Genomic DNA, 26,350 nt, shown 5'->3' on the forward strand with positions numbered 1-26,350 from the left:
CATGGCGAACTTTCTATCAAATCCGATTGAAACCGACTTCCGACGACTGTTTATACGATCTTTCTACTATTCAGTTGAAATTGGTTTTTGGAATACAACTGTTAACGACTTTAAATTTTCATTTCAGATACGAATTAATGTTTGCTGAGAGCTCAATTTTATTGTTCTCATTTTTTTGGAAATCAGGAAACGTACTTTTACCCCACCGAACTCTTTAGTGTTTAAGTCATCATAAGTTTTCAAAAAAAAACACAACTTTAGTTTGCTCGAATCCTTAATATGTAAATTTATTGCCAATCATTCGCCCGCAAAATTGCATTCATTCAAGTAATCACCAAAATTTAAAATTATTCTTTAGCCTCTCGCTTTGCAAGCAGTGCATTTGGCATCCGAACGTAGTTGTTGTAGTTCCACCCGTAGTTTCCGTAAGGCGTTCCCCAAGGAGCAGCCCGTCCATAGTTCCACGGATTGGCACCATAGGCATTTGCTCCATAAGGACCATAACCAGCCCCGTAAGCGGACACTCCGGCCCCATTCCAATCGTTCCATCCATTCCAACCGAGGGGACTGCCGTTGGGGCTGCCGAAGCCGTTGAAGATGTTCTGGTTCCAGATATCACCATTCCATCCATTGGCACCGGGCCATGAACCTGGGAATCCCGTGTACTGACCACAGACAGCAGCCAGAGCCATGGAGAAAATCACCAGAACCTAAAAATTTAACAAAATTGAAGATGTGTTCAGTAATTGAAAACTGTAATAATTCAACGTACTTTCATTTTGATGGTTAATGAAATTGGTTGTGAATCGGTTGATTTGGAATCGAAGAGAACTTCCGATGAACTATGATTTCAACCACAGACTGTGCGGTTTTTATACCTACCAAAAGCTTAAAATTGATTATCAATCTGTTTTTCATCCGCTAGGCGTGAAATTAATCTCTTTGTATAATTTTGAATGCTTCTTTAGCTTGTTTGTTTTCTCAAGAATAATTGATCAAGTTTCTAAGAAATTTTTTTTTTCTTAATTAGCCTGAAAGCTCTGAGGGTCATACATTTCTTGCGAATATTGGAATATCCTTTTTCTCGAACAAAATGAGGCTATTGATTCAAATTTATTATTTCTATTGATGTTTACCTTCCATTAAACAAGGCAATACAATTCTCATTTATCCGAAGTGCAAGGAATCTCTGATCTCTGAACTGATTTTGACCTAATTCGAGGCGCTGTATCCAAATATGCAAAAGTTTTTCGTTCGATCAGCTTTAGTTAGCGGAATGACTTTCAAATTATTATTATTATTATTATTATTTTGTCTGTAAAGCTGGCCTCGTGGTAAGATGACTTTCAAAAATTGGATAAAAATCAATTAATCAATTTGCATGCCAACTTGTTTATCAAAACATTTGAATATTACGAATAGTTTTAAAATAAAGCTTTTAACTCAATAATCAACTTTCCTCAAGACTGCTAGTAATTTTGAATTCTGACAAAAAGTTTAGAAGTTTCCTTTCTGTTAATTTTTTCCAAAGATGCAAAGTACGAGAATTTTGACGAAAATTCCAACTTAATTGAATGGTTTCAGAAATTGTTGTTATCTTATCTTATGTAATATCAAAAAATTTTAGTCTTGTCAGCTTTAACTTTTCATGTAGGTTTATTACTTTATCGGAAGGTACTTATATCAAAGATCATTTTAACCCAAGACTGTTCAATTTTATAATTTTCAAACGCCATATCACCGAAACTTGAGGTGATAGAAAAAACTGACAAATGTTTTGAATCCATGACAACAAAATCTAATAAAATAAGTTTTAGAGGAATAAGCACAAAAAATGCTGTTCCTCTGTGTTATTTTTTTTTAATTCCAACCATCGCTATAGTTGCACTTCGGAAGCAACCAAAATGAAAAATCCAAACTGATTTAACGCCTAACGGATTACAATTAGATAGATGAGTTATTGATAATCCACACACACATTTTGGGTGCTATAAAAATCGTTCTTTCTGTGCTGAACATCATAGTTCTCAAGAAGTCTTCTTCGATTGATAACCAATCTACTTCATTTTAAAATTACTACCTTTCAACCAAAATGAAGGTATGATCAAAAATTTTCACTTATAAAAAAATTTAATTTAAACAATTTTATTTTATTTCCAGGTTCTCGTTATCTTATCAATGGCATTGGCTGCTGTCTGTGGTCAGTTCACGGGATTCAGCGGATCATGGCCGGGTTCCAATGGATGGAATACCGACCTCTGGAACCAGAACATCTTCAATCGCTTCGGAAGTCCCAACAGTGGTCTCGGCTGGAACGGATGGAACGATTGGAATGGAGCCGAAGTGTCCGCTTATGGTGGTTATCCTTATGGAGCAAATGCCTATGGTGCCAACCCGTGGAACTATGGACAGGCTGCTCCTTGGGGAACTCCCTACGGCAACTACGGATGGAACTACAATAACTACGTTCGAATGTCAAATGTTCCGCTTGCAAAGCGGGAGGCTAAAGAATGAGAAAACATCTTGAGAATAACCTAATATCTGGATTTTGGAAGGCAAACCATTGGTAAAGAAAATATATTTTTGTTGTGATAAGAGTAAACTACAGTTTTTTTTTCTATATCATATCTTATCACACAAAACAATTTATCTATGCTGAAGCTTCTGAGGTAAAAGTCTTTATCGAAACTCTGAAATAACATCCTGAATTTTCTTAGGATATTCAACGAATTAAAAAAAAAACTATATTCAAAATTTCCAACAAGATCCAAACAATGTGACCAAGAGCTTTAATAGCTAAAGTATGGGTAGTCAACATTTTCAGCCAGCGGGCAAAATTTTAGAATTGAGATATGTTCGCGGACCAAATAATTTTTGCAAGCACATTTTGTCTATTCATTTTGGTTTTCTTACAGAAAAGCATAGCGAACGGTCAGTTGGGGCTGTCATGAATTAAGGGTCCAAGACCATACTTTTAAAACTTCTTCGGTTTGTTAATTAAAGAAAGTTAAAAAAAGTATTAAATTTTCATTTTAAAATAAAGTAATAAAATGATGATGACATAGTTTTTCACATCGTGAGATAGTTTTTTTTTTCAAGATTTAGAATCTCAGATAAAATTTAAAAAACCAGCAATAAAAGTCCAAAATTTTTACATTTTTCGATGCCTTCAAAATTTGTACCTAGTATGATGGATTAGTTTAATGATTTCATGTTAAAACGACTATAATCGAAACAAAAAAAAAAAAATAAAAAGTTTAATGATTTCACCTAAAAACTTTATATTGCTTTAATTATCCTTCATCAAAACTGTTGGCTTAAAAATATGTTTCGGGCAATCAAACATTTTTTTAATAAATATTTTTATAGTTCTGTTAGCTACCAGTCTGAGCTAAAATGCATCAAAATTCAAATTAAACATTCACCATTTCAATCTCGTTTCCATATGCTGGAATATGATTGTTTTGTATCACGCGTTTGTTAATTTCAAAAATTCATCCATTCAAACATTAATTCTTATGATTTAGTAGAATTTTTTGTAGTATTTTTCACTCCTGAATGTATGCAGTACCCTTATACTTTTTCTTTCAAAACAGGTTTTTCAGAAAAAAGGTAACATTTGATTCGAGCAAAACCAAGAATTGCTGCAATTGGTGTTTTATGCGTCATGACATCACAAATATATCAAAAACTATAAGATTTCATTTGATTTTTCTTGAAAAACAAAGTTTGTTGAAACTTACCCCTTTTTCTTAGTAGGGTAGAAATCGCATATTTATGTAAGTTTTAAAATATTTGGTGAAACAAATAATTTTTCTGACTACGTCAATTTGATGTCCCATCAACATTAAAACTTTTGATATACAAGCGGTATGATTATCGTAAAGTTTTAAGAAGCAATTGAAGTTTAAAAGTGTTGCATGATGCTCCAGTTGACGGTAATTCGCATTGTTCGGCATCCCTTATTAGAAAGTTAGATGTACTCATTAAATGCTCACAACACATAAAAGTGTGAAAATAAGTGCTAGCTAATTGAAACAGAAATTTGAAAAAAATTTAGAAAAAAACTAAGAATATTTTTAAACATTAAAAAAGTGACGCCACAAAATAATATTAACAGGGAAATTTTGGAATTTTTTCAGCACGGACATCGACAAGTCCACATTCATTTATTTTCCAAAATCAGGATAAAGATTTGGTACAGCAAATGTTTTGTGACGTCTGCGCTCTAGAAAGGTTTTTACAAAGGAGTGCATAAATCCATGAATAGTGACGTTTCGGAGAAAGTCCTTCATTTTGTTCTGTAACTTGAACATGACTGAAATGCACTATCGTTTAGAAACAATCCAAAAACCTGAACGAATATTAGTGTTTGAATCGTAATGATGATGAGATGATGATCTATTTCTATTTTCTTTTCAATGATTTAGCATTTTTCAGTTAGCGGTACTTGAAATTAGCAACTTGTGCGATAGATCAAGAAAAATTTATCGAGAAAACAATTCGCTTATCAAAAGTTAGTAGAATTTTTGTGCCAGACACTTGTGCTTCATTCAACTATAAAAATGCTAATCTATAGATCTTTCTTAATAGCGAATTCATCAACAAATCATGTTGATAACATGATATTCCTCTTCGTGTTTGTCTTTTACATGAATATCACAGCACGATTCACAATGTTAGAAACACAATGAAGCTTACGTTAACGAAGAATGGTTTTGCAATAACACTTAAAACCAAACGATGTTTTTTATAATCTCTGAATTTTACTCAAATTCCAGTTTTAAGTCCAATATCTTCTCGGCGTATTTATCAGCATCCATTTTTGTTATGTCTGTCGTTTGTTTCAAGTTATCAAATAACGTTGCGTTGTAAAGTTCGCGCGGATTTTCAAGTCCATTAACATTTTACTACGTCTATAATTACGAATAATTCTTAGATTCAAATTCTAAACACTGAATTTGAAAAAGGGTTCAAAATCTTTTCTTTAATCATTTCTCTCACCTTTCTTTGTTTTATAAACATAATTCTCCCCTTCAAAGCTTAGCGGCGACAATTTGGCGTTCGCGGGCCAAACGTGGTCCGCTGGCTGCACCACTTAAAATTTTAATTTTTTTTTCGAAACACGTAAGCAGCGTTCAAACTCTTTTTAAACTCCCCAAAAACAAATTTGGATAAAACAAGCATAGAAAAATTGAGCATAACTCGATCAGAAGAGAAAAATTCAATTATATCAAGATGAGATATTTTGATATTCAATTTTTTCATACCAAAATGAGATATAATTTGGTACTCGTGGGATGTTAAAGTATCTCAAATTATAACAAAAAGTTCATGCAAGAATAATTTAAACTCAATCAGATATTTTGACCACCAAAAAGATAAAAATTTGAGTCTTACATGCACGCTTTCGTGCAAAGTTTATTTTTTTACTTGTATACAACAAAGGTTGCATAGTCGTCTTGAACTCAAACTTTCAGGTATTGATTCATTGAAATGAGAGCTTCAGAATTCCAATAAAAGCTTTCCAAGCAGGCAAATTGAGGCAAGAAAAAATAACTGTTTGTATCAAATGATATCATTTTTTTTCGAAACGACGATAACGAAGATGTTGACATCAAAGCTAAATCTGAATAAGATAATAATATCTCATTGAAATTAGATTGATTAATTTATCCACTTTATTTTTAAAACCCGAGCATATCCGAATAAATCCGAGGAATCTGGGATGCATTCCCTATTTATCTTATATATTCAGATGTTTTCAGTAAATCAAGCATTACAGGGTGACAAAAAAGTCTGGTCACACTTTTTTGGGGTCGCCTGTAGCCTACACGTTGCATCTCTCTGGTGCCATCTATATGTCTAATGAAAGGGCTAACTTTGCTACACAAAGTGGCAGAGTTTCGTTTCTGTGCAGTTAGTTTACATTGAGTTATGAGCCATGGCAGAGTTCAGAACAGCTGTTATCGCTGCTCTGTTGGCGCGCAGATGACGAGATTATTTTTCGGACGAGAAGATGTTCGTTTTGGAGCAAACAGTCAATCGCCAAAATGATAGAGTTTGTAGTGTGAGCCTCCAGCAAGCTCCTGCGGACAAGCTGAACGTTTTCCGGTTCCAAAATAAGAAGTCAGTGATAGTTTGGGGAGCCATTTGCAAGAGAGGTAAACTGCCTCTTATTTTTATCGATAAAGGGGTCAAAATCAACGCAGCGTACTACCTGGACACGGTTTTGAAAAAAAATGTTCTGCCTCAAGCTGAACTATTGTTTGAAGTCGATTATTACTGCTTCCAGCAAGATGGCGTCCCATCCCACACCGCAAAGGTTGTTCAGGCGTGATGTGAGGAAAACTTGGCTGATTTCATTTCGAAGAATGAATGGCCTCCGTCGTCTCCGGATCTGAATCCACTGGATTATTTCGTGTGAGGATACATGATGTCGAAGCTGAACGACTATAAAAAAAAACAAATTTGGAGCAATTTAAGCGATTTGTCGCGAAAAACTGGGACGGGATGCCGATGGAGCACTTGCGCGCCGCTTACGACGACTTTCCGAGACGTCTGAAGCTGGTTCGATCTGAGAGTAAAGTCTGTAAAGTATCTTCATGAGTTACTGAATAAAGCTTTGAAAGCCAGATTCAGATTTTCTTCTTATTTTTTGAAATATTGAGATTTTCCTGTGTGACCGGACTTTTTTGTCACCCTGTATGTTCTGATAAGGAAGAATTTTTTCCTAATTTTCGAAATGTAACGGCTTCTACGGGGGATAGATTAACTTTTTCTTAGAATTGTCAAAATTAAAAAAAACCACAAAAGTTATCAGTTTTGAAAGAAAATTTGCAGAAATTAAAAACAGTGAAGAAAGTGAAAAACATTAAAAAAAATTGAAAAGTTTTTCAGTCATTATTTAAATAAACGTTGCTTTATACACTCAACACCTTTTTTGATTTTGAAAAAGTGGTAACTGCATTTGACTTAATTGGATCAATCGGCAAAACTGAGTTCCGCTATTGAATCAATTGCAATTTGAATCTTAGATTTGAAATTCTAAATGAAACTTTTCCAACTGATTGTGCCCAAATTTCCTACTTTTGATTCTAGTGTACTTTTTTCAAATGATCATTTAAAAAAAAAATTCTCTGAATACAGAATATCACTTTTTAAATGACCTTTCTGAATTATTATGATCATAAAAATGCTCTCATAGTTGAATTGCGAACTTCATTGAGCGATTCTCCAGACATGAATCGTCTTATATACAAATATGGAGACGTAACACGTACACAAACTACTCTTGCAGAGTTCATCCGATTTGCAAGCACGACGAAGAGAAAATGTTTTAGTTGATTTGAGGTTTTTATGCGTATTAAATAAAACTCATGGCATCCAATTTTTTTTTTCATTAAAACCACCCAGAATAGGAAGGTGCCAAAAGTTTATTGATGCTCATCAATCTTTATGTAGAAAGTTTTATCGCCCATTGCCACTGTAAGATAATCTCCTCTTCTTCCTTTCATGCTAAGATTAAGGTTTCCAGATTGCCCAGTTTTATCCGGGTTTGCCCGGGTATTTAATATAAAATTTGGGAAAGGTCCAGTTTGATACCGTTGCCCGGGTTTCATTGGGAAAGCCTGGATTTTGCCAGATTTATTCTCATTCTTATTCTGAAATCAAACTTTAATAATAAAATTTGTTGTAAAAATTTATTATTTATGCGTCCATAACGAAATTTTTTGAGCAAGTTTCATAAAAATAATCATGAAAAGTTTTTGGAAAGCCTCAAATGCGATTTAAAATCTGCTAATAAATTTTGATGAATTTTTTTTTTTAATTTTTTTTCTCTGGATTTTTGATGGATTTTTTGAGCAAATTTGCTCAGATATTTATTACCCGGATTATGGTCGAAAATTTTGAAATCATGCCCGGATTTTGCCAGGTTTCCAGATAAAATAGGCCGGATTTGTTCGGCCCGGCTACGTACTAGAAATACGTAGAATACTGACAACCTTAGCTTAGATGTTAAAAACTAAACGAAATTTAGTATATGCGCAGACGCGGCACACAGGGGTAAATGCACCTAAAAAGCGATCAAAATTATTTGCCGGCAAACGATAAACGATGGACATTTTTTTTTGATAATCTATCGAAATCTTTAAACAAAAAAAATTATTTTACCACCTGGAAGGGAAATAAAGAAATATTTCTTAGAATAATTAGTTTAGAGACTTGAAGTCTTCTCGAAAGTTGTAGATCTTAAATATTATTTTAAGAAACTTTGTTTAAGACACCATCAAGATCATATGAAAATCACAAAAGTTACGAGCATTTTGAAAATAATACAAGTAATTTTGAGTTTTTATTTAATATCTTTTTTAGTATACGATTTACAAACTAAGTTTATTTGAGAAAGTTGTTAAAATTATTGAAACACACAATTTTGTGGAACATGTCAAATACATAATCCACTACAATATTAACTATGAAAGGAGATATACTATTGTTTGAAAAGAGAATCTATTGAAAATTCGGACACACAGGGAACACCCAAAGTTCTTCGAAATAACAGGTTACCTCATCCGCCATATTGGTTGGCAGATTTCCAGAATGATGACGTAGTTGTTATGAAAAGTACCAAGCATTGTACTGGATTCTTCAGTTAAAATTATTATTTATGCCAGTAACTTGTATGCCACTATCCTTAAATTTATAAATTCAACTTCTCTGATTTATGAGCTTCTTTAAAAAACACGGTTTGGTTTGCGGTTCTGTATAAAATGCTAATTTACCGCGGAAACGTCTAATTATTCGGGAAATTGTTATTACTCGAAATTATTTCTAAGCAAATTCTTAGCTTAAAAATTGAAAATATCGCATAAGGACACATTTAATAGTTCTAATGAATCTTTTAAAACGCAAATTTTGAGTTCGTTAACAGTAAAATATGAAATAGATAAATCATCTTTTCTCGTAACTATTTTCTTATTCGAGTTTTGGAATGATTCCAAGTTCTTTATTCAATACATTTCATATTGAAATCAATTGTTTCAACACTAACTTAAGTTCTTTAACACTTATTACTGAACTTTTGTATGCAAATGATGAAAAATGTAGATTTATTTTTTATTCCTATGGAATGTATGAAGAATCTCATAACAACTACGTCATCATGCCCGGCGTGGGGATACGTTCACGCATGATTACGGTACCCTATAATTCAAATACTCTGGGGAACACCGCTTTATTTCCACACAGTACCGGAAAAATCTTGATAAAATACATGTGATTTATGACCATAAAGTCTGTGACAGATTTTTCGTAATGCAATTCTCATGAGATTCACCCAAAAGTTATTTTAAATCTTCTAGAAAAAAAAACCTTTATTTATCAATCAGCGTAATATGACATGAAATATTATTATTCTGGAAACGAGTAAAATTTTAGTACATCATTAAAATCTGTGGAAATTTCCAGAAATTTGTGATCTATCGTAAAAAATCCCTCAAAAATTCAGCAAACTGGTAACTTTTACTTAGTCAAGTTATATTTTAAAGTTACCAAGTGACTTTAGATTGCTCGGGTAAACCCTAAAAAAAATTCCTAAGGCTTATACTTTCTTTGAATCGAATGAGATTAAGGCTATCTTTAAAATAATATCACACATACAAGCAATGAAGAAGGAAAGAATGAAATCAATTTATTGACAGAGTAGCTCCAAACCTTCTCGGTAGAAAATAACCAAAAAAATATGGCTTTGCGATAGAGTGCACTTTTGTTTTTGCTCAACGTTAGGCGGTGTGTGTGATAGAACGACAGATGTAGGGGGAGGGGCCCTTGAAAGATGGGTGGGGGTAGTCCTGAGTTCTTCTAGGCGGATAGCTTAGATGGTTCCTGGGGCTGGGGCCAGGTTGAGCTGCTGCTGGGAGACGGCATGTCCTGGCAGGGGAGCAACATGAACCGATCCACGGTTAGCTGTTACGGATACGGCTCCCGGGACAACTCCGGCATGGTGGGCAACCGAGGCAACTGGCCCATGGACCGGGGCGTGAACTGGAACAGCTGGCCAAATGGGGGCAGCAGCGTGAACAACTGGAGCAGCATGAACAACCGCTGCTGGGTAGGCAGCATGGACAGCGGCATGTGACAGAGCTCCATATGGGTGAGCCAGAACGTTAGCCTGGACCACAGTGGGAGCTCCCCAGGGCCATCCGGCGTACGGAAGGGCGTCCGAGACAACGGCCAGAGCCAAGATGACTGCAGCTACCATGCACTGAAAATATTAAAAATAGAATTAGATCAAACTTACTCCCTCGGGGCCTAAAATTCTCGCTTCAAACCTTCATGATTGGATCTGTTTGTTGGTCGTTTCACACCGAGTGAGTTGAGCAAAATGTGCGCGGTAGAACACCTGAATTAATTATGATCAACCGGATCGACCCGGTAGTGGGTTTTATAGCAAAGCACGGAAAACTATTCAACTTTCGACTGACTGCAGTGCAGTTCAATTCAAATTGATTTTCCCCTCTCAACTACTAGCTAGAACATACAAAATCCCTTCAGACCGCCCCGGTCACAGAGAAATCTCCGAGATTTGTCCCAAATGGGCTAAGCATGCGCGATCGCACATGGCTTAGGCGCAATGTTCTCGCGCGCGCTACCAGCACGTGGGCCACTTTGCGCCAATGCACATTTTATGCACCTACATCAGGCACTTTGACATGGACTGCAACTTCCATCCGCGGGACGTCAAACAATGCCAGGGTCGTTCTTGGAAATGGTTCTTGTTTTTTACTTTTTGCTTATTCTCACACCCTCTGGCTCAGTTACTTTGGATAGCTTGGTTGATAGTTTTTTAATTTGAGGAATTTTTCCAGGGACCTATCAAATTGGTCATAAAGAAGGAGTCTCATTAAGAAAAGTTAAGTCTTACCATGAACAGATCGAAAAACGAAAACCTTTTTTTCAAATTTGACTCGGTTTACCAAGTTTCAAATTTAAAGGGGCGACTGAAATGAATGTTCGCAGGTCAATCGATAGTAAGTTGCAACGGAAAAACAGTTTGAACTGAACTTGAAATGAGTTCCTGCTTAGAGTTGGTTGGGTTGGAAGTGCTGTCTAGCGTTCGGGTACCTTCTCCTGGGTGTGCAGTAGGACCTACATATAGGAGACAGCGTGTTGAGTTGAGATATATTTTTCTCTCTATAATAGGTTTATTTTGCAATTTTGCTAATGTATCTACAACCCCAAATCTGTCCGGTGATCGGTAGCAATATCGCATTTCGGAATTTGCTATAAATGTCTTTAGAGATCGTATATGTTTTTATGATGGGGGGATTTTCTCGTTGAACGGGTTTTGAGAAACCTTCAATACAGTTTAAAAAATGCTGACGTGTTCGACAAGAAAAGACAAGAAAAAAAATAGTACAAGTATTTTTCTTCAAAGTTTTTGTTAAGAGATTCCAATACTTTTGACTAAATTTGTCCGGATTTTGGGTTGATAATTTCGGAATAAGATGCCCGAAACTTTCCAGGTTTTTGATAATATAGCTAGGGTCTGCCCGACCCGACAATTACTAAAATGATTTTTTTCCAATTTATAGTTTTTTCTCAAAATTGGTAAGCATTTCAGAATTTTTAGGAAATAAATTCAGATTTCTATATTTTTCAAAACTAAATCGGATTTTTTTTTTTAAAAATTAAACAGTATTTGGCAGTATATCTCAGCATTTTAAAAAATTATCACGTTTTCAAATAAGAAAAAGAATGCGAAATTTTCAGAACTTTTCGCAAAACTATAACAAATTACAAACAATGACAATGACAAAAATGACAAAAATGACAAAGAATGACAAAAATTACAAAAATTACAAAAAAATACAAAAAATAACAAAAATTTCAAAAATTTCAAAAATTACAAAAATAACAAAAATAATAAAAATTACACAAACTACAAAAATAACAAAAATTACAAAAATTATAAAAATTACAAAAATTACAAAAATTACAAAAATTACAAAAATTACAAAAATTACAAAAATTACAAAAATTACAAAAATTACAAAAATTACAAAAATTACAAAAATTACAAAAATTACAAAAATTACAAAAATTACAAAAATTACAAAAATTACAAAAATTACAAAAATTACAAAAATTACAAAAATTATAAAAATTACAAAAATTACAAAAATTACAAAAATTACAAAAATTACAAAAATAACAAAAATTACAAAAATTACAAAAATTACAAAAATGACAAAAATGACAAAAATGACAAAAATGACAAAAATGACAAAAATGACAAAAATGACAAAAATGACAAAAATGACAAAAATGACAAAAATGACAAAAATGACAAAAATGACAAAAATGACAAATATGACAAAAATGACAAAAATGACAAAAATGACAAAAATGACAAAAATGACAAAAATGACAAAAATGACAAAAATGACAAAAATGACAAAAATGACAAAAATGACAAAAATGACAAAAATGACAAAAATGACAAAAATGACAAAAATGACAAAAATGACAAAAATGACAAAAATGACAAAAATGACAAAAATGACAAAAATGACAAAAATTACAAAAATGACAAAAATGACAAAAATGACAAAAATGACAAAAATGACAAAAATGACAAAAATGACAAAAATGACAAAAATGACAAAAATTACAAAAATGACAAAAATGACAAAAATGACAAAAATGACAAAAATGACAAAAATGACAAAAATGACAAAAATGTCAATTTTGTCAATTTTGTCAATTTTGTCAATTTTGTCAATTTTGTCAATTTTGTCAATTTTGTCAATTTTGTCAATTTTGTCAATTTTGTCAATTTTGTCAATTTTGTCAATTTTGTCAATTTTGTCAATTTTGTCAATTTTGTCAATTTTGTCATTTTTGTCATTTTTGTCATTTTTGTCATTTTTGTCATTTTTGTCATTTTTGTCATTTTTGTCATTTTTGTCATTTTTGTCATTTTTGTCATTTTTGTCATTTTTGTCATTTTTGTCATTTTTGTCATTTTTGTCATTTTTGTCATTTTTGTCATTTTTGTCATTTTTGTCATTTTTGTCATTTTTGTCATTTTTGTCATTTTTGTCATTTTTGTCATTTTTGTCATTTTTGTCATTTTTGTCATTTTTGTCATTTTTGTCATTTTTGTCATTTTTGTCATTTTTGTCATTTTTGTCATTTTTGTCATTTTTGTCATTTTTGTCATTTTTGTCATTTTTGTCATTTTTGTCATTTTTGTCATTTTTGTCATTTTTGTCATTTTTGTCATTTTTGTCATTTTTGTCATTTTTGTCATTTTTGTCGTTTTTGTCATTTTTGTCATTTTTGTCATTTTTGTCATTTTTGTCATTTTTGTCATTTTTGTCATTTTTGTCATTTTTGTCATTTTTGTCATTTTTGTCATTTTTGTCAATTTTGTCAATTTTGTCAATTTTGTTAATTTTGTCAATTTTGTCAATTTTGTCAATTTTGTCAATTTTGTCAATTTTGTCAATTTTGTCAATTTTGTCAATTTTGTCAATTTTGTCAATTCAGTCAATTTTGTCAATTTTGTCAATTTTGTCAATTTTGTCAATTTTGTCAATTTTGTCAATTTTGTCAATTTTGTCAATTTTGTCAATTTTGTCAATTTTGTCAATTTTGTCAATTTTGTCATTTTTGTCATTTTTGTTATTTTTGTCAATTAAGTCAATTTTGTCAATTTTTTTCAATTTTGTCAATTATGTCAATTTTGTCAATTTTGTCAATTTGGTCAATTATGTCAATTTTGTCGATTTTGTCAATTTTGTCAATTTTGTCAATTTTGTCAATTTTGTCAATTTTGTCAATTTTGTCAATTTTGTCAATTTTGTCAATTTTGTCAATTTTGTCAATTTTGTCAATTTTGTCAATTTTGTCAATTTTGTCAATTTTGTCAATTTTGTCAATTTTGTCAATTTTGTCAATTTTGTCAATTTTGTCAATTTTGTCAATTTTGTCAATTTTGTCAATTTTGTCAATTTTGTCAATTTTGTCAATTTTGTCAATTTTGTCTATTTTGTCTATTTTGTCAATTTTGTCAATTTTGTCAATTTTGTCAATTTTGTCAATTTTGTCAATTTTGTCAATTTTGTCAATTTTGTCAATTTTTTCAATTTTGTCAATTTTGTCAATTTTGTCAATTTTTTCAATTTTGTCAATTTTGTCAATTTTGTCAATTTTGTCAATTTTGTCAATTTTGTTAATTTTGTCAATTTTGTCAATTTTGTCAATTTTGTCAATTTTGTCAATTTTGTCAATTTTGTCAATTTTGTCAATTTTGTCAATTTTGTCAATTTTGTCAATTTTGTCAATTTTGTCAATTTTGTCAATATTGTCAATGTTGTCAATTTTGTCAATTTTGTCAATTTTGTCAATTTTGTCAATTTTGTCAATTTTGTCAATTTTGTCAATTTTTTCAATTTGGTAAATTTTGTCAATTTTGTCAATTTTGTCAATTTTGTCAATTTTGTCAATTTTGTCAATTTTGTCAATTTTGTCAATTTTGTCATTTTTGTCATTTTTGTCAATTTTGTCAATTTTGTCAATTTTATCAATTTTGTCAATTTTGTCAATTCTGTCAATTTTGTCAATTTTGTCAATTTTGTCAATTTTGTCAATTTTGTCAATTTTGTCAATTTTGTCAATTTTGTCAATTTTGTCAATTTTGTCAATTTTGTCAATTTTGTCAATTTTGTCAATTTTGTCAATTTTGTCAATTTTGTCAATTTTGTCAATTTTGTCAATTTTGTCAATTTTGTCAATTTTGTCAATTTTGTCAATTTTGTCAATTTTGTCAATTTTGTCAATTTTGTCAATTTTGTCAATTTTGTCAATTTTGTCAATTTTGTCAATTTTGTCAATTTTGTCAATTTTGTCAATTTTGTCAATTTTGTCAATTTTGTCAATTTTGTCAATTCAGTCAATTTTGTCAATTTTGTCAATTTTGTCAATTTTGTCAATTTTGTCAATTTTGTCAATTTTGTCAATTTTGTCAATTTTGTCAATTTTGTCAATTTTGTCAATTTTGTCAATTTTGTCAATTTTGTCAATTTTGTCAATTTTGTCAATTTTGTCAATTTTGTCAATTTTGTCAATTTTGTCAATTTTGTCAATTTTGTTAGTTTTGTCGATTTTGTCAATTTTGTCCATTTTTTTAATTCGGTAATTTAAAAAAAAATTTCGCTGACTCTAACTTTCAAATGTTAACGAATATTTAATCAAAATGTGCGTATTACACAGTTAGTTTTTTAGGTGCAAAATTTTCTAAAGTTTTTGAGGTTTCCAAAATAAAAAAAAATCTGAAATTGAAATTTTTTCAGAGTCCATGCATAATTTTTAGTGTTTTGAGTAATTAAAAAAAAACTTTCAGTTTTTTTATTGTATTAAACTCCCGATTTTCGTTTCTATATATTTTAGGTCGCCGCCGACCGTGGCTTAGAGGATAGCGTTCATGTCTTCTAAGCCAGAGGTCATGAGATCAAGTCTTGGTCACGGCAAACATAGTACTCTTTCTGTGGGTTGGTGGTGTTAGCATTAGTAAAATGTTAGCCATTATATCCTTGAAAGATGTACGATTAGTCTTAAGTAAAATTTAAATCTCTTCAAAGAAACATGAAGTTTCACTGAGATCCTATATGTGTGTGTTCGTTTTTTAGTTCTTCTGCAGAATTGTTAAATTTTGTTTTGATTTGAAATTTTGTATAATCATTTTGAAGTGCATAGAATTTTTTTTGGCTATTTGAGAATTTTTATGTTATTTGAAGAAATCTAATGTTATAAAAAATATTAAGCATGTTTTGAAAGTTATAAAAAAATCTTGATTTGTTGATACTGAGTAAAATAATATTTTTCTTAGCTCGAATATCAACTCTTGTTTTATGTTGTTTGAAAAAATCTGAAGTTTAAAAAAATTCAGTATGTTTTGAAAATTAAAAAAAGTTGCTGATTTAATAATTCCTGATAAAACAATATTTATCTTATATCGATTACTCTCATTTTTCCCGAATTTTCATCCATTGTTTTAAATTCTTTGAATATAAGAAAATTTGATATATTTTATTTTGGGTATGTTTAATAATTTTTTTTGTAATATTTGTTAATTTTTTTAAAATAATTTTTATTTTTCCAAAGTTATAGGCTTTTCGTCAATTTTTATCTGCTTTTGAATTTTAAATTTCTTAAATGTATCGAAATAAAAAAAAACGATTTTTTTCATGAATCTCAAGAATACTACCGCAATCTAGCAATAAATTGAAGTGTCCTACCCGGAAATTTCCGAGAATTATCAATATCGGAATTCTCGAATCCCAGAAAACGCTTGAATATCCCGGGAATTTACAAAGCCATTAAAATGTGCTATAAAACAAAAAATTTACACGGTCGAAATTGGGAAAATGGATCAGATTGAGCAGGGATAGTGATAGTTCAACCTTGACATTTGGCTTAGACTTAGTTTTTTTTTTCTTATAACTGGTTTATACATTAAATTTGGTAAAAATGTTTTTCGTTTGAAAACTTAGTGTAAAAGTGAAAAACTACAAAGAATATATAAAACCAGATAATTTCAATAAAGAAACGCAACGAATAGAATCTGAATGTTCTATTCTGCAACACTCATCTTTTAGAACTTCCGATTCCCAAACTGTTGATAGTATTAGCAAAATGATCGGCAAAGAAAAAACACATTTTTAAATATAAGGATAGTTATTTAAAAAATTACGAGATTTGATGAATAACTTTAAGTCTAGTTAGCCAACTTCTAAAACTTCCTGATTTATTTAAAATTTTTGATGCAAGAATCAGTCAAGTTTGTCGGTTGACATAATGAGTTTTTAGGTCTTTTCAATTATTAATTGAATTGTTAAGGCTTTAAAAATGTTTTAAATGTTTTTCATTACTACTACCCAAAAAATAAAAATAATATATTGATAAGGTTTCGTATGCAGTAGAGTGTTAAAATATTCATTTTCAATTTTTCTCGGGATCCTGAGATACCCGGGAAAATAATCGTAAGGTTTCTCGGGAACGCTAGAATGGCCGGGAAATGAAATTGAAGTATTTTTCGAAATCAAATAGATATTCAATTTGAAATACAATTAGTTTCACTTGAAAGCCATCTCAGTAAAGCTACCAGACGAGAATTTAATGTTTTGTTTAGTTTAGTTTATTAATTAAATTAATTGATTAATTAAATTCTCGTCTGGTAGCTTTACTGAGATGGCTTTCAAGTGAAACTAATTGCATTTCAAATTGAATATCTATTTGATTTCGAAAAATACTTCAATTTCATTTCCCGGCCATTCTAGCGTTCCCGGGAAACCTTACGATTATTTTCCCGGGTATCTCAGGATCCCGAGAAAAATTGAAAATGAATATTTTAACACTCTACTGCATACGAAACCTTATCAATACATTATTTTTATTTTTTGGGAGTAGTAATGAAAAAGATTTAAAACATTTTTAAAGCCTCAACAATTCAATTTCAAATTTAAAATCATTTGCCGTTTTATGCAGATACGTTATTTAAGTTTTTGTTTAAAGTATGACGAATTGAAAGATTATTTTCAATTATTTAGGCTGAAACAAATATCAATTACTTCTTTTGTCACCGCCCCTTGCCCCCCCCCCCCACCTTCGAAATTTCCATTATCCCGAAGTTTGAAGTATTTTAAGTAAATTTAAAATTAAAATTCAAATATTCGATAGCTTGTAATCTAAACCAACCTAAAAACCAAATCTTGGAAGATAGAAGTTAATTCACATTTTGTATTCTTGATTTTATTGAATTTTTCTTTAAAAAAATACTTGATTTATACGTTTTATGCAATGATATAGTATGCAAGTTGGTTGCATACAAGCTTTCGTGCAATTTATTCCAATTTATTTGTTTTTCGCATTATTTTTATTGTGCCCCCCCCCCCCTCTCCCCCCCCCCCCTCTCTCGCGATGTTCCAACTCCGAGTGACAAAAGAAGAATTTGAAATTTGTTCCGACCTTTTTTCTAAAAAAAACAAAATTCAAAAGAATAGAAAATTATCAACAACTGGTTATAATTGAGATAAAAGAGCTTTCCTACGCTTACGAGTAGATTATTACGATCATAAAAAATTGATTGAAAAATTCTTGCGCAATTCACAATGTATGCATGTAGGTATGATACAATAACAGTTGAACTGCATTCGAGAATGTCGAGCCGACCTAATCCGATTAATAGTGCAGTGGTGAAGGTAGGCATTTAGCTGGCAAAAGCCTATCTTAAAAACTTCCATTGATGGCAAGTGATTTACACTTTCGCACTCCATACATTTACCAATGTACGTGTAGTAGGTACATATGTTGACAAACAACGTGGCTGCCTGCAATCCCTGTTGCAGGTTCCTAGCTGCGATGCCGTTTTGGCGGGTTTTCTCCATTAATTACAGTTCACTGTTCCTGATCTGGTAATGGAGTCAACAAAACACAAATAGACACACACTGTCACAGCACAGGTTCTCGTGGGTTGGGTCTTAGAAGTTAGAAGTTAGAACTGCCAGGCCGACTTCCTTTATTTTTCCATTAGGGCGGGTGGTGGACCGAATGTGTATCATTACCTATTACCTAGATACATTGATTGTGTTTTGTTAGCTAAACGGCAAATAGTTTTTCTGGTCGACCGCTCAGAATGGACACCTTTCGCGGGGAGAAGGTTGCACCCTGGCCGGGAAAAAGGGAGAACCATATGGAAGTTCGATGCAGTTCAGCTGCAGTGTGCAGTAGAATTCTAAATTCCACTAAGAAGTCGGCCTTAGATCGATTTCGTTCGGTATAAAAAGAAACGGTGCCGATTGGATAAGCATCATAATTAGAACTAACGTTCAGCTGAGCAGTTGCCTAATATCCACCCTCAAAGACCAATCATGAAGGTAGATTTTTATTTGGGAAATCTGCAATTAGTTAAGGGACTAAATCTCTTTTTTTTTTAACATTTTCTCTAGTGCATCGTCGCTGCAGTCATCTTGGCCCTGGCCACCGTTTCCGAGGCCGGAGTTACTCCGTGGGGTTGGCCCCATGCTGCTGCCCTCCCGGCGGCCGTTCCAGTGGCTGCCTGGCCACATGCCGGTGCTGCTCACTGGGCTGGTGCTCCCTGGGCTGGAGCTCATTGGGCCGGAGCTCCCTGGGCAGGTGCCCCATGGGCTGGTGCTCACTGGGCTGGTGCTTGGCCAGCTACCCCGGTCCATGGACCAGTTGCCTCGGTTGCCCACCATGCCGGAGTTGTTCCCGGAGCCACCTCGGTGACCGCTAACCGTGGATCCGTTCATGTTGCCCCCTTGCCAGGACATGCCGTTTCCCAGCAGCAGCTCAACCTGGCCCCAGCCCCAGGAACCATCTAAACCGAGGAGCCGTCGATCAAGTACAAAACTAGTCACGCACAGACAGCAATCGTAACCGGAATACGCGACGATAACCAACCCTGGACGATATTTCTGTCCTGATTCTGATGGTCGGACAATCTCGGCAGAACTCGGCATAAGTGATAAATACTCATTAGGCAGTTAAGGTGGGAGGAATGCACGTGAATGCTTGAGGCGTATTTGTGTTTCTCAGAATAGAGAGTTTCTTTTATGTAGCAAGCTGAAGCAAAGAAATAAAAATGATGCTCATTTTTATATCAAATCAAATTATTTGTTCGTAGCACACCAATCCGAAATTGTCTCCCCAAGAAATGAATCTGCCTAGATGCAATTAGATCCTGGATCATGATCCCCAATCTAGTCTTGACTCGATTCTTGGTTCAATTGTAATCCTGATTCTATTCCTGCTTCATTATTCCCGATACGTGATCATAATCAAAAGTCCTCTACCATTATTTTGAACAGTGATTCTGGATCACAATCTTTATCCTCCATCCTGATCGTAGATTGTGATACGAATTCTGTTCAAATATTTCAGACTCTTATCTCGAATCCTAAATCCTTATTATGGAATCCGTTCTTAGACCCTAAACCATCGGATTCTGATTACTCAAATTATAGGTCTTGAATCTTGATTTCAGATATTGAATTCTGATTCTGATCCTGAACTCCCTTTTCCAATCCTGACCCGAAAATTGACTATGTGATGCCGATCCAAATTTCTGGATCGTTATCCTCATTTAAAAATTAGAATTCTGATTTCACAATTTGATCCTAACACTAATCCAAGATTATTAATTCTTGATCGTAATCCCGGAATCCTAGTTCATGTCCCGATCCCGAATTACTGGTCCTAATTTCTGATTCTGATCGTGGAAGCCGGTCCTGGATCCTGACTCCCGGTTCAATTCCTTATCATGGGACCTGAATGCTGATTTTGGACCCTTATTACAGATAATGGCTGATCCTGGACCCTTGTTCTCGATATCCGATTCTGATCCTGGTCTTGGATATGAAATACTTGGTATTATTACTCATCTTGATTGTGGATCTAGAACCCCGATTCCACCTTCTGATCTTGGATAGTGAACTCTGATCATCCATATTCCCGAATTCTGAATCCTTCTACGTCCTTTTTCACAGAACATGTATTCCTACAAAATTTAAAATCATCCGTAAAAGTTTGTGATGGATCAACAAGACAGCTTTATTTGATCAGCCAAATCAACCCAAAACGATATTTTTTTTATAAAACTGTGTTAAGATATAACAAAATTGCAATACCCGATGATTATCCTATAAGGATCTAAACAAATTGTCGTTGTTCCTATTAAAGTTGACTAATAGCCGAGAAAGTTTCCCTCCACTCCTTCTAAAAATGGATCTTGATTCTCGGAATCTGATCCCGGAGCCTGATCTCGAAGGATCATGGCAGCCATGAGTTCTTGATTTTTTACAATTCAAGATTAAATAAAGAATTTAAGCTGGAGCAAATATCAGTTTCCTCTTTTGCCACCACACCCCCCCTCCCACCCCCTTCGAAATTTCCAAAAAAAAAAACCGATGGGAGGAATAAATAAAGTTAAATATATTTTATTTAAATTTCGAGAAAAAATTCAAATATCCGGATGATTTCAAGACCAAAAAACAGAATTGTAAAATGAAAGTTATTGAACCTTCAATATTTTTTAATTATATTGAATTTTTCAAAAAAAAGTACTTGATTTTTAGGCTATAGGTTTTGTGCAATGATAAAGCTTTCGTGCAATTTATTTCAATTTATTTGTTTTTCGCATTATTTATTTTATTATCCGCATTATTTATTTTATTACATCGGTTATGCTGCACGATAGTTGATAACGGCGGGATTTACCTCATCTGTTTGCCAACATTGGTTAAAGGTCTCAAGACATCCAAACCGGATGAACCTGTAGGTTTTTTTCAAGACTTGTTCTTGGTTTATGTTCTTAAGTTTTGTAAGTTTCATTGTGCTGAATAAATAACATGCAGAGACTGTTTCTCAGTGTGACCAAAATTAGAAAGCTGGAGGAAATTTATTTTTGAATAATTTAAACACTTAAATGATAAAAACCATGTCTCTGCTGCAAGCAATTGAGAAACACTATCCCAAACTTTCTGCGTATTCTGATATTAAACTTGGCACTTTTCACGTTATCTCTATCAAACAAACAAAAACATTCGATCCATAGTAACTTGAATTTTTAGTTTAAAATTTAAGCAAAATAACATCGCCAGCTTAGATATCTTTCGTGCGATCGATGCGCCTCTGATGCCAACATTGCTCATAAATCTTGCGAAAAACTGGATAAGAGTGCCCTGTCTATATTGGTCTGTGATTTAACTGTGATTGAGGTTTACAATAAGCATATAAAAATTAGATCTGAAAAAATCAATTTTTCATGATAAAAATTTAAAAGAAAGGCTAGATTCAACCAAGGTTTGAAACATTTTTATGAATTAAGTATATTTAATTTTGAAAATAAACGTTAAGGTTCTGATGACAGAAGTTTGTGTTTGTCCATTTCAGTGGATGATAGAAATTAAACAAATTAAATTCAACAAAATTCACAAAAAAATCAACTGTTTATGAAATCAATACTGATGTTATGAAATCGCTTGGTACATCTTTGTACCTGAAAATGATCACATTTTCATATGTGATGAAAGAAATTAGAGAAACATGAACTTTCAAAGAACGAAAGAACATAAGCCGTAAATATCATGAAAATTTCGAAAAAGATACAACGGCTCACCGACAGGACTTGAACCTGCAATCTCCGCTTCGGTACAACGGCGCGTTAGCCAATTCCACCACGGTGAACGTGATGGAACCGGCGAACACGAGCAATCGAGCTCTGCCGATCAACTGCTGGACCTTCTATCGAAACACCATGTATATCCCGCATGTGATCTTTCCCTCTATTGATCTCTCTTGTTTCTCTAACCCCACCCATCGACTCGGGATTTTAGCCGAGCGAGCACATGGAGCGCCGTTGTACCGAAGCGGAGATTGCAGGTTCAAGTCCTGTCGGTGAGCCGTTGTATCTTTTTCGAAATTTTCATGATATTTACGGCTTATGTTCTTTCGTTCTTTGAAAGTTCATGTTTCTCTAATTTCTTTCATCACATATGAAAAAAAAAAAACTCTTTATGAGTTTTCATGTCGATAATGAAGAATTTTCGAGGCGATCGTGCAAAATTATTTCTACCATGTCTTTTTGCATCGTAAATATTTCAAACAAACGTTTATTTAAAAACAAACTGGCCATCTGAAAAAAAGGCAATAGTATCGTAGTTATCAACGAAATGAAGTGCCTGGATACTGCATGACTTTAATTTAAACGTTGTTAGTCCAATTGAGGCTCAAATTTGCCTAGAATTTGATGATATTATTTCTAAGGAATATGTATTTGAAAGTTCTTGTGAGACAAATATTGATGAACTTAAATTGATTTTCAAAAAATTTAAAAATATGAAAGCTCCAGGGGAAGATGAGATTTTTTTAGATTCTTTATAAAAAGTTGCCTAAAAGCACTTTAAATTTTTTAGTTAAAATCTTCAATAAATGTTTTCTCCAATAAATGGAAAAATGCCAAAGTAACTCAAATTTTGAAACCTGGAAAAAGTGCTTCAGAGCCTTCAAGTTATCGACCAATTAGTTTGCTTCCTTCTTTAAGAAAACTATCCACATTAATCAGAATTCTATTTTCCCTGATGAACAATTTGGTTTTTGGCATGGACATTCTAGTACACATCAGCTTGTGTGTGTAACTTATATGATTAACGCTAGCCAATCTGAAGGTTATTCAACTGGTGTTGCTCTTATTGATATTGAAAAAGCATTTGACAGTGTTTGGAACAAAGGTTTAGTAGCTAAATTAGCTCGATTTGATTTTCCTGTATATCTCACTAAAATTATTAAAAAATAACATGACTAGCTGATGTAAGCTATCAAAATTTATGCTCTGCAAGGACACCCGTTAGAGCCGGTGTCCCTCAGGGCAGTATACTTGGGCCAATTTTATACAATATTTTTACTTCTGATTTTCCTGATGTACCAGAAGGAAAAGGTAGAAGGTTACGATTAAGCCAAAGGTCGAAGTTTATTTAAACTCCTTTTTGAATTACTGTAAACTAGGGGAACTTTGATCACCGGGGTAACAGTGATAAACATTAATTTTGTGCAGATAATCATCATTAACTAAACAAAAAGTTAAAATATCTGAAAACTTCTTTATACGTTTGAAAGCCTATAAATTGAGTTACAAATAAGCTAAATTTAGTTTTTATTAGAAGATTTTTGATATTATTTAAAATGTAATTTTAAATTCTTAAAATATCTGGTTTTTCGAAGGCTCGCAAACAAACATCTCTTCTGATCAAATTTAGGCATTAAGGAGGAATAGGTTGTTTTATGTAAAAGTTCAACTTTCTTCTTTGTTTTTAGGTTTAGTTTAAGTGATATTTTTATGGTCATTTGGTGATAATTTTTGGATATGGAAAAATATGGTGATTTTCCATGAGAAAGCCCGTAAAGCACAAATGGCTAGAAACTTATCAAATGGTTTAATTTGAAGAAAAAAGAACATGGGAACAGTGCGAGGACCTAGGGAATCGCATGAAGGCAAAGTTTTATTTGTTTTTGAGGCCAAAAATATTGAGAAAAGTTTATAATTTTTACCCCTTGATGTATGCAGCAACATTGTCCATCTATTGATTATAAAAGCTTTTGAAAAAAAACCTTGAGAAAATCAGTTTAGTCCTAAACAAAATTACTGTCATTAATGTTTATGCCTTCTGTACTAAATGGCACCATAAAAGTAGTTTTGAAGATGTTGAGGTACTTTAAAAACAATAGTGATAAAAGTTACCCCGAAACTTGAAATCTGTTTTTGTAAGAAACATTTTATTTACGACTGGGTTCAGGATTTGGCCCTTGACGCTGATCTCACTGGCCACCTGCAAGATTTGAATTTAAATTTTTTTTTGTACGGGATTTTCATCCTCTGGGATGATTCATCCCTATACATTTGAACTTAAAGCTTCAGGGAAATGAAAAAAAATATCATAACTGCTTGTGATGATGTTAAAAACTATCAAGCGAAGTCTCGGTTATGGATCAAGCAAATTTCCAAAAAAAACCTAATGCACTTCTCTACGTGTCAAGAACTGAAAAGATGAAATGAGGCTGCATCATTTGGCAAATACGTACTTCACCTAGAATCGTTACTAGATGCATTCAAAAGCCGTTGTCGTGACTTTAATTCAAGAATTTTCGTTGTTTGTATCTCCATTTTCGTTTGCTCCTAAAAATGCTGCTGATAATTTGCAAATAGAGTTGATAAAGCTGCAGTGCGATTCTTTATTAAAAGCGAAGTGGGTTCGAGATTATCTGATAAAAATTTATCATCAATAATGAAAGTTTCAGTGACAAATAAACTTCAACCTGATATCAGGACAATAGATATAATGCATTATAATATTAGAATGTTAAACATTAAAAGCTTACATAAAAATTTAACGCAAAATTTCATTCCAAGTTTATTTATAACTATATTCCATTTTATTGTATCTGATCTCCGCGAAACTAATATGTTATGTTTTCTTACTGATTTTGGCTGCGGCCCTCTACGTCATAGAAAATTTTAATGCGGCCCGCACACCTAAACGAGTTCGACATGCCTGCTTTAAGGTATTACGAAAAAGCAGCCCCTCCGGAGAAGTAGGCGTTGAGCAACGGCAAACGCACGCGTTTTTTTCGCTCGTGATAATTTTCGAAAATTTGTGTTTTTTGGAGATAAATACGAAAATGAGTTAAAAGGATCATAACCGAAATATGACTTAAAAAGGCTAGAATTCAGTATAATCATAAGCAGCTTGGAAGAGAATTTTTAGCGCTTCTCTGGTGTTTAATTTGTACTTTCTGGAGCTCTGCTGGGAACCGGACCTCAACAATTGTGAAGGAAACTATGGTCGAAGTTTTACTTTTTAGTGTTGTGGTTGAAAATGAGTAAACAATTTTAATTTTAATTTACACGGGTGCTAGAAGTGAATGAAACAATTTGTGCTGTGTGGTTGGAAGTAGAATTTTAAACAGGATCTTTGAAGAACAGCTTTAGATCTTTTCATAGTCGGTTATCTTAACAACTATGGGACCTAGGCGACGTTTGTGTAACAGCGTACCTACTGTGATTTGGAAAAATAAAAACGCCTTGTGCTACGTAGGAAAGTTGGCTTGTTACAAGGAATCGCTTATAGTAAAAAGTTTGAGCACAAGCTCGTTTCTAGTCCAAGTCCGTATTATCTCTGAAACGCAAAATATGTTGGATATGGTTTGGGTGAAAATAATTTTATACCATCAGCGAAGTGTTTTTTTGCTGTTTTCCCCCACATTTGAAGGTTTTTTTTAACTATTCTTATTGTGTAGAATATTTTTAATAGTTCCATGGGAATACAGCGATAAGGTATCATCGATTTGAATCAGGAATAATTCAAATTGATCAATAAATAGTGACCACCATTATTATGGAAGTTTTATTTGAATACCCGACCTTGTAGTTTGATGCAGTTATGATGGAATTGTTCTCATTAGATCTTTGACAAAGAACTGTAACACAATGCATACGTTTTCTAACCCTACTCACCAAGGTAATCTGAATATGTAAATCGATGCGGATGTGGGGTTGCGCAATGCTGCTAACTGGCGACACTAATAGTGGATACCAAAGTTCTGGATAAGGGCTCGCCCTCGGCTGCTGTTGAAACAGTTTTGCACCTTCACGGCACCACAAGGTAAGCTGCTTCAAGACGGTCAAACAGCAAAACCAGCAAGAAACTTTGCGAGAATGCAATAACAAAAAAAAAAATGCGCCCGCAAACTTGTAGGTATTATGACT

At 33.0% G+C, this 26,350-nt stretch overlaps 4 protein-coding genes across 5 annotated transcripts; 2 read left to right on the forward strand and 2 right to left on the reverse strand.

Moving 5' to 3' along the window:
- Positions 1 to 347: 347 nt before the first annotated feature.
- LOC129741212 (sulfur globule protein CV1-like) lies at positions 348 to 778 on the reverse strand. Its single transcript, XM_055732922.1, has 2 exons — positions 773 to 778; positions 348 to 710 (listed from the first exon to the last, which is right to left on the reverse strand). The coding sequence occupies exons 1-2, from the start codon at positions 776 to 778 to the stop codon at positions 348 to 350; spliced, it is 369 nt and encodes a 122-aa protein (XP_055588897.1).
- Positions 779 to 2,092: 1,314 nt separating this feature from the next.
- On the forward strand, positions 2,093 to 2,514 carry LOC129741213 (sulfur globule protein CV1-like). Its single transcript, XM_055732923.1, has 2 exons — positions 2,093 to 2,098; positions 2,161 to 2,514. The coding sequence occupies exons 1-2, from the start codon at positions 2,093 to 2,095 to the stop codon at positions 2,512 to 2,514; spliced, it is 360 nt and encodes a 119-aa protein (XP_055588898.1).
- A 7,154-nt stretch (positions 2,515 to 9,668) lies between these two features.
- On the reverse strand, positions 9,669 to 26,218 carry LOC129745031 (adult cuticle protein 1-like). Of its 2 annotated transcripts, none has more exons than XM_055737854.1 (2): positions 26,099 to 26,218; positions 9,669 to 10,267 (listed from the first exon to the last, which is right to left on the reverse strand). In XM_055737854.1, the coding sequence occupies exon 2, from the start codon at positions 10,262 to 10,264 to the stop codon at positions 9,878 to 9,880; it is 387 nt and encodes a 128-aa protein (XP_055593829.1). In that variant the 5' UTR covers positions 10,265 to 10,267; positions 26,099 to 26,218; the 3' UTR covers positions 9,669 to 9,877. The 2 variants fall into 2 exon arrangements, with proteins under 2 accessions (XP_055593829.1, XP_055593828.1); XM_055737853.1 differs by lacking the exon at positions 26,099 to 26,218 and adding an exon at positions 10,335 to 10,435.
- On the forward strand, positions 18,830 to 19,523 carry LOC129745030 (adult cuticle protein 1-like). Its single transcript, XM_055737852.1, has 2 exons — positions 18,830 to 18,944; positions 19,017 to 19,523. Exons 1-2 carry the CDS (start codon positions 18,939 to 18,941, stop codon positions 19,410 to 19,412), a joined length of 402 nt encoding a protein of 133 aa, XP_055593827.1. The 5' UTR covers positions 18,830 to 18,938; the 3' UTR covers positions 19,413 to 19,523.
- Positions 26,219 to 26,350: the final 132 nt, after the last annotated feature.

The sequence above is a fragment of the Uranotaenia lowii genome, chromosome 2 (genome assembly GCF_029784155.1).
Source record: "Uranotaenia lowii strain MFRU-FL chromosome 2, ASM2978415v1, whole genome shotgun sequence".
In the NCBI taxonomy this organism is placed as follows: Eukaryota; Metazoa; Arthropoda; class Insecta; order Diptera; family Culicidae; genus Uranotaenia; species Uranotaenia lowii.